At 28.7% G+C, this 14,588-nt stretch overlaps 1 protein-coding gene across 5 annotated transcripts; it reads left to right on the top strand.

Moving 5' to 3' along the window:
• Positions 1-5,031: 5,031 nt before the first annotated feature.
• Positions 5,032-14,376, top strand: LOC111275353 (long chain base biosynthesis protein 1-like). Of its 5 annotated transcripts, none has more exons than XR_016334048.1 (14): positions 5,032-5,252; positions 6,175-6,374; positions 6,464-6,558; positions 7,302-7,393; positions 7,866-7,959; positions 8,287-8,359; positions 8,466-8,598; positions 9,917-10,091; positions 11,663-11,803; positions 11,882-11,977; positions 12,121-12,262; positions 12,657-12,734; positions 13,776-13,903; positions 14,013-14,376. XR_016334048.1 is itself a non-coding variant. In XM_022860683.2 (13 exons), exons 2-13 carry the CDS (start codon positions 6,248-6,250, stop codon positions 14,193-14,195), a joined length of 1,479 nt encoding a protein of 492 aa, XP_022716418.1. In that variant the 5' UTR covers positions 5,032-5,252; positions 6,175-6,247; the 3' UTR covers positions 14,196-14,376. The 5 variants fall into 5 exon arrangements, 3 of the variants coding, with proteins under 3 accessions (XP_022716418.1, XP_089611345.1, XP_089611344.1); XR_016334049.1 differs by having other exon boundaries at positions 12,121-12,460; XM_022860683.2 differs by lacking the exon at positions 12,657-12,734.
• Positions 14,377-14,588: the final 212 nt, after the last annotated feature.

Genomic DNA, 14,588 nt, shown 5'->3' with positions numbered 1-14,588 from the left:
AATTGCAAAATAATAATAATAAAGATTTAGATGATTATTAAATTTTATTTCAAGAGCTTTTAAAAGGTTTTTGCATGAAATAAATAGAAAAATTTTATTTTATACGATTGGAGGCTTAAAATATGCATACAAATTTACAAAGTTGACAAAAATCTATTAGATAATAACTAAGAAAATTAATAAATTAACATGATTGTAAAATGAGCACTTGTGATCAATTACATAAATTTGCTCATGGAATTTAATTTTAAAAATATATTAGTCATATATGAAACTAGCTTTTTTTAACCCATTTTTTATTATATTTTTTATAATTTGAAAATAATGAGTTTCGAAATAATTTTATTTAATTTAAATTAATAAATATATTTCAAATTTAAAAAAAATAATAAGTGATATTATGATTTTAAATTTTAAAGAATTTAAAAAATAAAAGATTATGAGGAATTGTATTAAGATAAAAATATCTTTTTGAGATTTTAAAATTTTAAAATTTTATTCTAAGATTTAATTAACAAAGGTGTCAAATTGATTTTATTGTGCTATCACAGTTTATTTAAATATCAATTTATATGTTAATAGATCGTGTCAATCTAATATTATTTTTTAACGAATCATATTGGTACGACCTATAAAAATTAAGGGTATGGTTCAGTATAGTATATAACCTCTAATTCTCATGGGTAATGCCATGCTAGGCATAATATTATTTTTTGTGTCATACTGTGTCAAGTACAATTCATTAATATTTTTTCAAAATTTTTATTATTTTTAAAATTTTTTTCATCTGTCATCTATTATTAAAAATATCATGTAAGATAAATAAAAAGGACAAATAATTTACATGATCATGCAAAATGTCGTTATATACAAGAAGGGATAATAGAATCCACCATATAAAAATATTAAAATTTACAATACTAATATTTCAAAACATACAAAAAATAAATTATAAGATACAAAACTCTTATTCTATTTCTTATTTTCATCATATGATAATTTACTTATATATTGTGCTCGAATTTTTTCATCTAACCAATTTTAAAATAACATGCACATTTTGATAGTATACGCTCTTATTTTGATCCTATCAAAGATAGTTATTTTTACTACTATTAGATCAAGTAGCAACTTTTTTTTTTTTTTTTGCTTTTAATAGTTTATTTTTTAATGAGTTCTAATTTACTAGTAATGTAGCTTTCATGAAAAAAAGTTTTAGATAAAAAAAATTATCAAATATATTGACAATGGAGTTTTTTCACTCCACAAACAGGGTTAATAAGGTGACATATACTCTTTAGTGAATATTTTTAAAATAAAAAAATAATTTAAAAAAAATGTGACATTTGTAACCTCATTAATCTTATTTGTGAAATTAAAAAATTTTATTAATAGTATATCAAATAATTTATCTTTAGATAACTAATAATTATTTTAAATACTTTCATTTAATTTAATTGATAAATAACATAAAAATTAGAATTACCTTATGTGTTAAATAAATAGGCTCTACATCTAACCTTTCATGTAAGCAAATTTTATTAGGTAAACAAGTATCTTGTAATAAAATATTATATATAATATATGATAGTACTTTTTGTATATCTTTATAGAGTAAAAGTGTAATTTGATCATAAGATTCATTTGTTTTTGTTTCCATTCTCTAGTTTTTGTTTTTGTTTTTAGTTTTTCTGAAAATTGAAAACAAAAACAGGTTTGGTAAGTTATTTTTGTTTTCTGTTTTTGAAAACTGAAAACAAAGTTTTGAAAAATGTTAGAAATTATTGAAATCAGAAAAATGATGTTTTGAGTTTTTAAAAATAATTTAGCACTATTATCACGCATGCATCATAGAAATTACAATTAAACTATTATAGTGACGCTATAATTATTATATTAATAAAATATTATTTTTATTATATAAATATTATATTAATAAATATTATTATATTTATTAAATAAATAATAATATATTAATAAATAACATATTATTTATTAATATAATATTTATAAATAATATATTAATAAATAAATATTATTGTATTACAAAATAAATATTATTATATTATTAATAACAAATTGAGCTTAAAAACTTTAACCACTTCCTTTAAATGTTTTTATTTTCAAATTCAATTAATTAAAAATAAAATAAAATAAAATATTCAAAAACATAAAATATAAAACACACAATAATACCAAACGACCCCTCAATTTTTACTATACCATTTTTTGTTGATTTGATATTTTTAAAAAATTCGCAATCAAATACGTCCATATTTATTTTGTCAAGCAATTTTACATCGTTTAATAATTATATTAGTCAAAATGTGGATATAACAAATATTGACCAATAAAAATATCTCATGTTATTTATTTTAAAACATTAAAAAGAAAAAACATTTTTAAAAAATAAAGAATACAAAAATGAAAAATAAAAATTATTTTTTTCAAAAAATAAAAGAAAAATAAAATTTTATTTATAAAATTAAAAAATAAAAGAAATTTTAAAAGTAGAAAAACAAAGAAAAAAAATTAAAACAATTACTTTTCTTTTTTAAATAAAAATAGAAAAAAATGAGTAATGGCTATTAGGCAAAAAAAAAAGGAAAGAGAAGAGAAAGGAAGACGATGGGGTGGGAAGGGGAGGAGAGGAAGGTCTCGGCAAGTTGTCTTGAGGACATATTGACTCTATTTGCCTCAAATCAGGTACATCAACATCGATTTAATTGGAAAAAATTAAAATAATATCGATCTATCTTGTTTGAGGTCGGTTAGTCTGATTTACCCTCAATTTTATCATAATTATTTTTGGTAAACCCTTTCTTTCCTTTATATTTTTCATCAAGTTGGACTTCAAATTTTTTGAACTTTTTAAAATATTTAGATTTGTATTTCATTAAATTCACAATTAATTATTTTTACTTTCATTTTATTAAGCAAGTTGCACCATTGAATGACAATGTCAGTCAAAATACTGACGTATCATATATTGATCAATGAAAATAATCATGTTATTTTTTTAATTTATTAAAAATTAAAAAAAAATTTTGAAAAAAAATAAAATTCTTTTTTTTTTTAAATTGGTAAAGTTTTATTTAAAAAAAAAGCTAAAACAAAAAAAAATATGTTTTCTCTTAAAAATTTTATTTTAAAAATTAAAAGAAATTTTAAAAATAAAGAACTAAAATAAAGAAAAAAATTATTTTTCATTTTTAAATAAAATTAAAAAAAAAAAAGAAATGGTTGTCAAAGAGAAAGAGAAATGAAAGATAAAAATAGGAACAAGGTAGGGTGGTAAAGAAAAGACTAGTAAGGCATCGATAGATTGTTTAAAGGATAGACTAACTTGATATGCCTTAGGCCAAACACATTGTAATTGATTTTATTGAAAAAAGCTAGACCAATATTGATCCGCCTATTGTGAAATGAGTCAAATCGATTTGCCTTTGGCTTAACTATAATTGTTGCTGATCGACCTTTCCCTACCCTTTTGTCATCTTTTTTACCCTTTTCCCTCTTTTTTTTTTTTATCTGTTATCTTCCTTGATTCTTCCTTTTTCTTTTTTATTAATTTTAAATTTACTTATTTTTTAATTTTAAAATTTTAAAATCTAATGTGTTATTTTTATCATGTATCATAATTTTATTGATTTTTTATCACATCAATTTATTGTTAAAATAGTTATTATTCGAGTTAAATTATTTTATGAAATAGAAGTACTCGTACTTAATTACATTTTTTTATTATTTTATGAAATAGAAGTTCTTGTACTTAATTACAATTCTTTTAAGAGCCAAATCAATAAATGATATAATTCACGGGCAATTATAAATTAATTTTTATAACAAAAAGATAATAGAAGTATGTAATTGTTAAAATAAACTTTTTTTTGAGATATTTTAAGAGAAATTTTATTTGCACTTCATTTATTGTTTCATACATCTTACTTTTAAATATATCATAAATTCAAAATTTAATTTTCTATTTTTATTAAATACACTTCCATCTTTCACTTTTTATTTTTCATTCTTTCCTTTTCTATCTTTTTCTCTTTTCACTTTTTGAATTTTAAGTTTTTCGAAAATGAATTTTCGAGAATCTTTAAAGCTTTTTGAAAATAGATTTTTAAAAAATTTTAAAAATTTTTGGATATTCATTTATGAAAATCCTTAAAATTTCTCAAATATTTATTTTTGAAAAGCTCGATTTCACTTATAAAAATGAATTTCTTACCTTTAATTATTGAAAACCTTAATAATGTAGATTAATGTCTCATAAGTTATTCAAAAATGACTTAATTAAAAATATATGCTCTTATAAACCCATTTAATTGATTATGTGCATCGATGGAATTAAAATTAATGTTTTCAATCATGTATGGCACAAACTTTTTATTTCTCTTGGGACTCAAAAAAATCAAGAATGCAATTTTTTTGGTTTTCTAATTTTGTATGGGTAAAAGGCTATTTTTAATTTTATGGTCTAAAGATAAAAAAAAACATTTATGCCAATATATGCTTAAGAATTAAAATATTTCTTTTATTCGCACATATAATTAAATAAGAATGAGCATATCGATGACTTGACCTCTCCCACCCATACTTATTTGAGAATTTATTTTTAATATTCCCACATTTGCTTTATTTATTTTAAGATTGTATTTATTTTGTTTTATTATCTTAATAAAATTATTTTATTTATTTTATTTAAATTAAATGTATTATTTATTTTAAAATTACATATATTTATGTATTTTTAAAAATAAATTTTCAAGATTACATTGCATTCTCAAAAATTTATTTTAGACAATAATTTTGCATTCTCAAAAATAAAATTTTAAGAATATAATATAATTCTCTCATCGTGGAATTCAAAAGAAAATAAAAATTAGTGTATAAATTATTGAGAATATTTTTAATCATTTATTAAATGTTAAAATTAATATTTACTATATGAATATTTTTAAAAAATTATAAAAAAATTTTGTAATGTATATAGACCACCCCTTATATTATATTAAATGTTAGGGTCAAATTAATTAGCAACACGATATTTTCTTCCCTTTTTCACAAAAAGAGAAATAAATTTGTTTGGACCGTGGGTTGACCATATCCTATGTTCCCATTCCCCTTTGCACCTTAAGTGTCCAAATCTATTCTTCATCTTCATCTAGGCTGCTTTCAACATTTTGATTTCAAAGCCAAGCCATAAAATAAAACTGAAGCAAGAGGCTTATCGGTTCCCACATCAGGTTTTCTTTTTTTTTTTTTCTTTTTTACGACTTTCATTTTAATTATCCCATTAAAATTATGCCCGATTCTTCATGGTTGAATAATTTTTAAAATTATTGATCAACCAAATCTGGCTGATCTCCTAATCTTCTTCTTCTTCTTCGTTTTTTTTTTTTTTAACATATTAACAGATCATTCCTTGGAAACTAAAAAAATTCTCTATTTTTCTTCTGTATGTCAACATTTAAAAATATAAAATTTTTTATTTTATTATTAATCCTTCAATATCTGCTTTTATTTTCTGTTTGTATTTGTTTGATTGATGGTGTTGGCTTATGTTCATTAGCTTAGTTGCTGTTTGGTTGTTAATTTTCTACGTGCTTTTTGGTGAGAAAGCGAATTTGCATATCTAAGTTAATAAATTTGAAGAATTTAATGTTAAATAGGGTAAGATGATATTATGAATAGGATTATATTAAATAATATAATCCTATCTTGTGTTTGATGTGTGCAAAGATTATGATAGGATAATTTTATTTATTGGTCAAAATTATCCTTTCTCAAAATTTATACAAATTAAATTATTCATGTAATTTAAATGTAAGTTCAACCCCATGGGTTAAAAATAATCCTTTCCATTTTGGGAGGATTGAATCCTCCTATGCCAAGAGGATGATTAATCCTTCTTGCAATCCTATCCCCTTCTTTAAATGCAAACCAAACATGGTATAGGATGGTTATTGTCTATCTTATCTGTCATCTTATGCACCAAACATGATCAAAGTGTCTTTTTTTAGAGCAATTATGTTGGAATTAATGTTGTATTTTATTCATTTATTCATTTCTAATCAATGACTTATGATTTTACTTTCTATCATTTGCTTTTACTTTTACTGGAAGTATAAAAGAATTCAAATTTAAGTTGTTTACTAATGGCTGCAGGGTTGGGGTCAGTGAGCTTCATTCCTCATTGCTTTAGAACAAAACAAGTTCTTCATTGAATCCTTTTATTTGCATGGTGGCCATACCGACTGTGATGGAATCAGCTGTTTTAAACATAGTTAATGCCACTTTAAATTGGGTCACTTTGGCTTTGGATGCCCCTTCTGCTCGGGCTGTAGTGTTTGGGGTCCACATTGGCGGTACTCTCTTGAATGTTAATTACATGATGCTGTCTTTTCTCCTATTCATGCTCAATATGTTCATTAACTTTTTCGAACTTTGATTATAGGACATTTATTTGTGGAGCTTCTTCTTTTGGTGGTCATTCTTTTTCTGCTTTCCCAAAAGAGTTACAAGCCTCCTAAGCGACCTTTAACTAAGAAGGTTTGTGTTGCAATTCTAATTTCAATTTTTGTTCCCCCCTGGGTAGATACTGCTTCAAGTTTATGTGGGTGGTGGAGTTATAATTCTGGGAACCCATTAATGTCCTATGTTTCAATTCAATTCTTCATAGCTAGGATTTGTCCCTTTGTGTTATTTGGACCAGAATGTTTAATGATTAAAAGAATTTTCATTCGTGACTGTAGCCTGATTTGTGTTGCCTTATGTGAAACCTTACCGTTATTGATAACTGTTTGACACCTTTTTGAATCATATCCTTTTTCAATCCCATTTGATTAAGGATTATAATGAACAGTCCAATACTGGCAAGCCATTATTTACTCCTTTAACATGTGTAATCTGCAGTCTAGCTTCACCTCCTTTTATTCTTTTTGCTTGAATAAAAATTTTCTTACATTCTGCCATAAATTTTATTTTATTAAGTAAAAAAGTTCCTAGTTCGCATGTCTACATCATCATGGGATTGTAGCAAGGGTAGCCATATACATAATGTTATGTTTGAGCTTAAAATTTTCTGCTGAAGTGTTTGATGGTGTGTGTTGGATCAAGTGCTTTGGTGTTCTGCCAATATACGTTTTTACTTTTATACTAACTTAGCTAAATGGTGCATTTGAGTCGGATTTTAACCTTGTTCTTGTTTTTTTTTAGTTTTCCTTATTATTCATTTTTATGTTGATGATGTTGTGTCAGCCTAACAATCTGAAATGTCTCCTAAATGTGTGTAGGAAATAGATGAGCTATGTGATGAATGGGTCCCAGAATCTCTTATTCCTCCTATCACGGAAGAGATGCAGAATGAACCCCCAGTTTTAGAAAGGTGAATGTAATTGTCATCTCTACATAATTTGCATTGCATTTGACTCTTCAAAAAATAATTTTCCACTTAACTATATTCCTTTTGTCCTCCATTTTGAAGATTTGTGAGATATGTATTTCATTCAAATATTATTTTCATTTTTTTCTCTCCCAAACTGAATTGATTTTCTTTCCAATGTGGATTTTCCTTTTTCCCTGCTTTCCCAATTTTCTTTCATTTGCAATCATAAATATATAATTATTCCTTATGTTATCTTTATTGATATATGCTTTTGCATGGGAATTTTGTAGAATTTTAGTAACTAATGATTTGTTAAATTAGTTAAAATACCTAAAATATATTCTTTTCCACGGTGTCATTTGCATGGGAATTTTGTAGAATTTTAGTAACTAATGATTTGTTATATTAGTTAAAATACTTAAAATACATTCTTTTCCAAGGTGTCCTAGCTTATGAATTCATCTTTATGCAGTGCTGCAGGGCCCCATACAATAATCAATGGCAAAGAAGTTGTCAACTTTGCTTCTGCAAATTATCTTGGATTTATAGGGCACAAGAAGTTACTTGTGAGGAATCTGTTGCTGTTATTTATTTATTCTTCTAGTTTCTTAGAAGTTTAAGGAACAGAGAATAAATTGCAAAAACCCTATAGCTAGATAGCAGAATTACAATCCTCTCCAAGGTTTCCTCAAAACATACGTTTTCCTCTTGATATTTCCTCAGAATATACATTAATCTCATCTAAATTGTGTTTATGAAGGGTGTTGAGCATTATTTAAAAAATGGCTTCTCGAGAAGCATATATGTTCTAAAGCATTGGGGTAAGTTATAGATAGACTATGTTTTCAAGAGGATATTTTTAACTAAGCCATTAAATAAAATGTTTATTTCAGGAATCATGTACCTCTGCATTGGAGAAATATGGTGTTGGTTCTTGTGGTCCTCGCGGATTCTATGGAACAATTGGTAAGCATCAATTCTGAAGCAACTTTACATGGTGTACTTTTGGAGGTTTCTTTGTAAATCTTCTATAAGAGCATGGTTCAGATTGTTACAATCTTATGTTGTTCAGATGTCCACCTTGATTGCGAGGCCAGAATAGCAAAGTTTTTGGGAACACCTGATTCCATACTCTATTCTTATGGACTTTCCACCATGTTCAGTGCAATCCCATGCTTTTGTAAAAAGGGCGACATAATTGTTGTGTAAGTAAAAGACTTTTCATTGCTTTAATTGGTTATGTGTATGGCTATTAGCAAGAATTTGACATGGTAAGCTGTGGCATGGATAACTTGTGGAATCTTTCTCCTTACTTTTTATGCTCTCTCTCTCTCAATGTTTGCATCATGAGTTAAAATTGATTGATTGACATACTTGGAATTCCTATGCAAGGCAAATAGAAATTTGTTTCTTGTATCCTACTGGCTTCTTTGATGAATTAACAACTTGATCGTCTTATTACTAGATGGTTTTCACAAGCTGAATTATAATATGTTTTGCAATGTGCCTGTTGATAAGTGAGGCCCAGCTGTTTACAATATTGTTGACACTAAACTAATTAATTTAATGCACGGTTTAGATTATAGAACAAATTCTTAAAATTATTTACTATTGGACTTTCTAAATTGGTTAAAAAATGATTAAAAAAAAAAGAATATTATGTGAAATTTTCTTTTAATTTCTCATGAAATCTTCTTTAACTATTAACTTTTCACCATTTTTGAACCAAATTAAAAAGTACATTGGTAAATTTGACCCATCACCCCAAGTAGAATGGTAAATTTGGACCTTATCCCTTATATTAATGTTTAACAGTTTCCTTTCATTCTAAAATTGGCAGTGTTTTATTTCCATTGAAAAGCAATTAGAAGGAGGTGCTTCTTTTTAGAATGTTGGGAAAGTGCTTTCAAAAATCCCTTTATGTGTTTTTTTTTGGGGGCAAATTTCTTTATATGATTAAACAGCAGTTTTGCATGAAACTTCATGAATGGATAATCTCATTAAGAGAAAGATTGGTGCTGTATGTGTATGAATAATGCTTAGAAAGTGGATCATCTTTTGCTTTATTATTTGGTTGCTAGGGAGTTGTGGTATTAGTATCTTCTTTTTTTGGTGTGTCGTATGCTGATTCCTGGTAGACCACATTGTTGTATGCTTGGAAAGGAAGTTTGGAGGAAACCACATGAAGATTGGGGTTTAGTGCCCATTGTTTGATTTGTGTATTTGGTAAGAATGGAACAGCTGAAATTTTAAAGGGATAAAGCTTGTGTTCGGAGGCCCAAATTGCTTCTTGAGTTGTTGTCCCATCTTTTCAGTTTTCGTGTTATTTTTCTGATCTTTGATGGTCTGTATATATATTTGTATGATCATTCCAGTCCGTGCTTTTTTTTTTTTTTAATAATTATCACGCCTTCCTTATCTTAGCATAAATTTATGGCTTTTTTTAAAATATTTTTTAGAAAATTTCGGGTGTGGATTTGTATCTCATTATTATAAATATTATGCTTGTGTTTGGTTATCCAGGGATGAGGGAGTTCACTGGGGAATACAAAATGGCCTCTACCTTTCTAGAAGCACTATTGTTTATTTCAAGCACAATAATATGGAATCTCTAGAGAAAACTCTTGAGAAAATTACAGCAGAGAATCAGCGGGCAAAGAAATTGCGCCGCTACATTGTGGTTGAAGCTGTGTATCAGGTATCTTATGTCAGATGTACGTATAAGCTTTAATGATTTGTATTTTTGGTATGCCCTCCCCATTGTCCATAAATAGCCGTGTCTGTAGGATTTGACAAATAAATATGGTTCTTGCCTTGAATTACTGCCCATGAGTCATTGGTATAAATAAGTCTAGTGGTGAAAAATCACACTCAAGTTCCTCATTATGGTGCAATTTTCCTTCAGAAATGTTTTTTAGGGTTTCAACATTAGACTATTTCTAAATGTTTCTGACAAGTAACATGCATGGTGCTAGCATATAGAGTTGACATTCTTTTAGCATTGCATGTCAATGTGATGGACTTTGTGCATTCATTTGTGACATAATCTTCCTAGCATAATTACATATCCATTACAACATTCTCATCTGAACCTTGCTCCTCTTTTGTTGGTATATCAAATTTAGAATAAAATAGGATGAGTGAGTTGTGCAGAGTGCTTCCATTAATCATTAGTTAAGTGAAAAACATAAATTTTTTGCTTAACAATATTGCTTAGGCTTATATCCTTGCAAAAAAGCAAATACCATCCTTTGATCCTCTTATGGAATCATTTGCACCATAAAATCATCTCTATTAGGAAGCTTTTTTCCCCCTGTTGAGGATTACTTTAGCTGTCAAATTCTTCCACATTCGATGTCATGGAAATTGACATTCCTTGTGAAAGATGTTTCACCTGAAGTGCATGTTGTAATGTCATGTTTCATTTTTTAAGTCATAAACCATTTTCTCACAATTTGAAGTCCAGTAATTGCATAAATAATCAGTCGTAACTTGTTTTGCTGTTGCAATGGCTTACTTTTATGTGTTTAGTTGGTTATCTTCCACTTTGCAAATTGCAGTATTCTTTTTCCTTTTCTTCAGTTGAGTTTTTAAGTTTCTAAGGTTTTTTTTTTTTTGTTTTATTTTTTATATGCATGCATGCATGCATGCCACATGCACATGCATTTATGGTACCTATATGTACTCCTTAGGAAGCTTCTTTTTCCCTGTTGAGGAGTACCTTAGCTGTCAAATTCTGCAACTGGTGAAGTCATGGAATATGAGGTTCCATGCGAAAGATGTTCCACCTGAAGCCATAAAACCGTTTTCTCACTATTTGAAGTTTACTAATTTCACCACCAATTAATGGTCTCAACCTTTTTGCTGTTTCAATGGCTTACTTTTATATGTTTTTGGTTGGTTATTTTCCTTAAATGGAATTGCTGACAAGTAGCAATCTTCAATCTATAGAAGTCACTTAACACTTTCAAGGTATAAGAGCAATTATAGATTTTGTTAACTGTTTCCTATCTTTGGTACTTTCCTTGATGTGCAATTGTTTTTTCACACCCATCTTAAAGCAGATTTTGTAAAAAGACTTTGGTTTGGTACATATGAAGAGACTTGGAACTAACCTTGTGAGCCTCCTTTCGAGGAAAAAACCATGAGGCCCAATGGGTCAAAGTAGATGATAACTTGTAATGATTGGTTCAGGTCATTAGACATATCTTTCTTTCCTAAATCTAATCTCACTTACTGTAGCCAACACTTTCATGGTTAAACATGTAGAATTCTGGTCAAATAGCTCCTTTGGACAAGATCATCAGGTTGAAAGAGAAGTATCGCTTCCGTGTTTTATTGGATGAGAGTAACTCATTTGGTGTACTTGGTCATTCAGGACGTGGTCTCACTGAATCCTGCAGGGTTCCGGTGTGTTTATAATTTTTTTAGTTCCATTTTCATTGTTGCTTTGATTCTGTTGGTTATTAATGGTCGCACGTATTGCAGATAGAGAAGATAGACATTGTTACTGCTGCTATGGGGCATGCATTGGCGACAGAAGGAGGATTCTGCACTGGAAGTGCTAGGGTCATTGATCATCAAGTATGTAGACTTTACACTATGACCTTCTAGTAGTGTTGAGCAGTGGAAGTTCTACCTAGTCTTACTTGTCATAACCATTACTTTTAACCGACAGCCCTCCTAATTCACTTCTAAAAGGCTAATGTTATTCTGATCTTTGGCAGCGGTTGAGCAGTTCTGGTTACGTCTTTTCTGCATCTTTACCCCCATATTTAGCTAGTGCTGCTATTACTGCTATTGATGTCCTAGAGCAAAATCCTGACCTGACATCAAAGCTAAAGGAAAACATTGCCATTTTATGGAAAGGTTGGTTTTGAGCTTACCATTAGGTTTTTTATATGGTTTTAAGGATTTCTTTTGTTTCTGTGATGATACTCATGTTCTGATTTCAACTAATCTACACATGGGTCAAGCTCAAGGTGTGCTAAGAGCTAATTTGAAATCAAAATCAGACATGAAAAAGTACTTGGCGATTTGGTGCAATCAGCTGCTACTAGGAATCTGGTTAGAATAATCTGATTCTATGATTTCTGTAAGATAACTGGGCAGAGTTTTGGAGTAACTAAGTTTAGAAAGATCACATAACACTTAGGCAGGGCTTTAAGGTTCCTGTCTAATTGAATATTAGGACAATCAAAGTACATTAAAAAGGTGTGAGTGCTCCAAGGTCTGTAAGCAAAATAACATTTTTGAAATGCAGGTTTCATAGGCATTGAAATGTTAGTTTGGAGTACCAAGGAATTTTAATCGTAGCAGGATAGCAACACGGACTATGAAGGTACTTCAGTTACAGAAAAGTTTTAGATCATTGAAAATATGAAACTGTTAGAATATGACCTCTAGACCTTAGAATTTTGTATCTAATTGTGGAGAATGGATAATCAAGAGATGAAAAGGTGGAAAGGATGTGAAGCCATAGGGTTTGTTTGAAAATTGTAGCCAATCACCAGAAAAAACAGGACTTTTAAATTCTAATCTAATAATTCCCCCTCCATAACACTACAAAAATGCATGCACACATTACAAGCTGCATTATTACGTGTTACAGTCCAAGTTACTGATATTGATAGTTCAATTTGGAATCAATTAAATATAATAACACTACTCCCTCCTACAAAAATGGCCTGTTCTGAATGTAATATTTGATAAATATCCTTACTGCCTAAAATGGCAAAACTGAATACACCAAGCCTAGTAACTAATGCACTATTAATTGCATACTTGGTTCATATATCATGGTCTCATGAAATTTCTGTAAACAAAGGGTTCTCAAAATTTAGTTTTATTGGATAAAAAATGTAGAGATCGTAACCTGCTCGATGTAGGATAGCTACATACATGGTATACACCGGGCTTTTGAGTAGGATTTATGGTATAATTCCTACTGTGGTTTTCTTGTTTCCTTTGGTGTAATGGGTCTTGAGTATATAATGTGCGGGACATAGCAAATGTTCCTATTAGGCAAATCAAAGATTTGATGTTTGTTTCTCGTTAGAAGAAAATTAAAGTGCCTTGAATTTCACATAATTTAAGATATAGGTGCAAACTTATATCTTGGTGATTATTGTGATTTATTTCTTGAATTTCTCATTAACCAATGCAACATGCTAAAATTAGATTAGAAAGCACTTTGGTGATTTATTTCTTGGTGTATTAGATGTCATGCAAGACTTCATGATACAAACATCATACATTTTGTTGTATACGCCTTTCTTTGGTGGTAGATAATAGCTGATACTGTGCTGACATGATTTTGGTGATTATTGTGAAACTGACCAACCAAACCACTTCCGGTTCCGAACTTGTTGCAAAAATACAGGACTCTCAGGTATGCAGGGGCTGTCGATAGCAAGCAATCCGGAGTCACCCATCATTTTCCTTCGACTTGAAAAATCAACAGGTTCACTGAAAAGTGACCTCCAGCTCCTTGAGGACATTGCTGACCGTGTGAGTACACCATTCTTTTGCTTCATCTTGTTAGTCCGCTTGTGGTTGATGTTTGATAGATGCCTGTATTGAGTTCCATCTCCCGATTTGAAACATTCATGAATTACAGGCCTTGAGAGAAGAGTCCGTATTTGTAGCAGTTTCAAAAAGATCAACTCTTGATAAGTGCCCTCTGCCTGTGGGAATTAGACTGTTTGTGTCTGCTGCCCACTCAGAATCTGATCTGCTCAAGGCATGTGCATCGTTGAAGACAGTTGCAGCTGCTGTGCTGAGGGATCACATTCATTCATGATTGCTTCATCCTCAATGCTCATGTATAAATCATTTTTGAAGATTTAGTTTTTAAGTGCCTTGAAAGATTTCTCATGGAATTGTTCATTTTGTCTTAAAAAGTTTTTATTTCATAAGAAACTTAAAATTATTTTCATATGTAACTACAATTTAAAAATTATTTAGAATTAAGTTTGCCCTCATTTCAAGCTACTTAAATTTAGTTATAGCGTTAATGACAAAATTATTTCTGTATTTTTTTTGGGAAAATATGAATTTGTTTTATCATATCATTTACCAAACATAATAATTTCCTTACTTCGAAAAATAAAGTCTTTTGATTCAAGCCTCAAAATCAAACAAAACTATTATTATCTTTTGTAATCTTCTTAACAATTAAAGTAAAAATTACGTA

The sequence above is a fragment of the Durio zibethinus genome, chromosome 26 (assembly GCF_047325235.1).
Source record: "Durio zibethinus cultivar Kanyao isolate XHJ-2024 chromosome 26, ASM4732523v1, whole genome shotgun sequence".
Taxonomy (NCBI): Eukaryota; Viridiplantae; Streptophyta; class Magnoliopsida; order Malvales; family Malvaceae; genus Durio; species Durio zibethinus.
Note: the sequence above shows the minus strand (reverse complement) of the source record. Positions and strands in the feature narration are given on the sequence as shown.

Coding starts and splice junctions, on each gene's coding strand:
- LOC111275353 (XM_022860683.2), top strand. CDS start 6,248: ATGGTGGCCATACCGACTGTGATGGAATCAGCTGTTTTAAACATAGTT. Junction 6,375..6,463: donor GTTTGGGGTCCACATTGGCG/GTACTCTCTTGA, acceptor CTTTGATTATAG/GACATTTATTTGTGGAGCTT. Junction 13,904..14,012: donor TTGAGGACATTGCTGACCGT/GTGAGTACACCA, acceptor CATGAATTACAG/GCCTTGAGAGAAGAGTCCGT.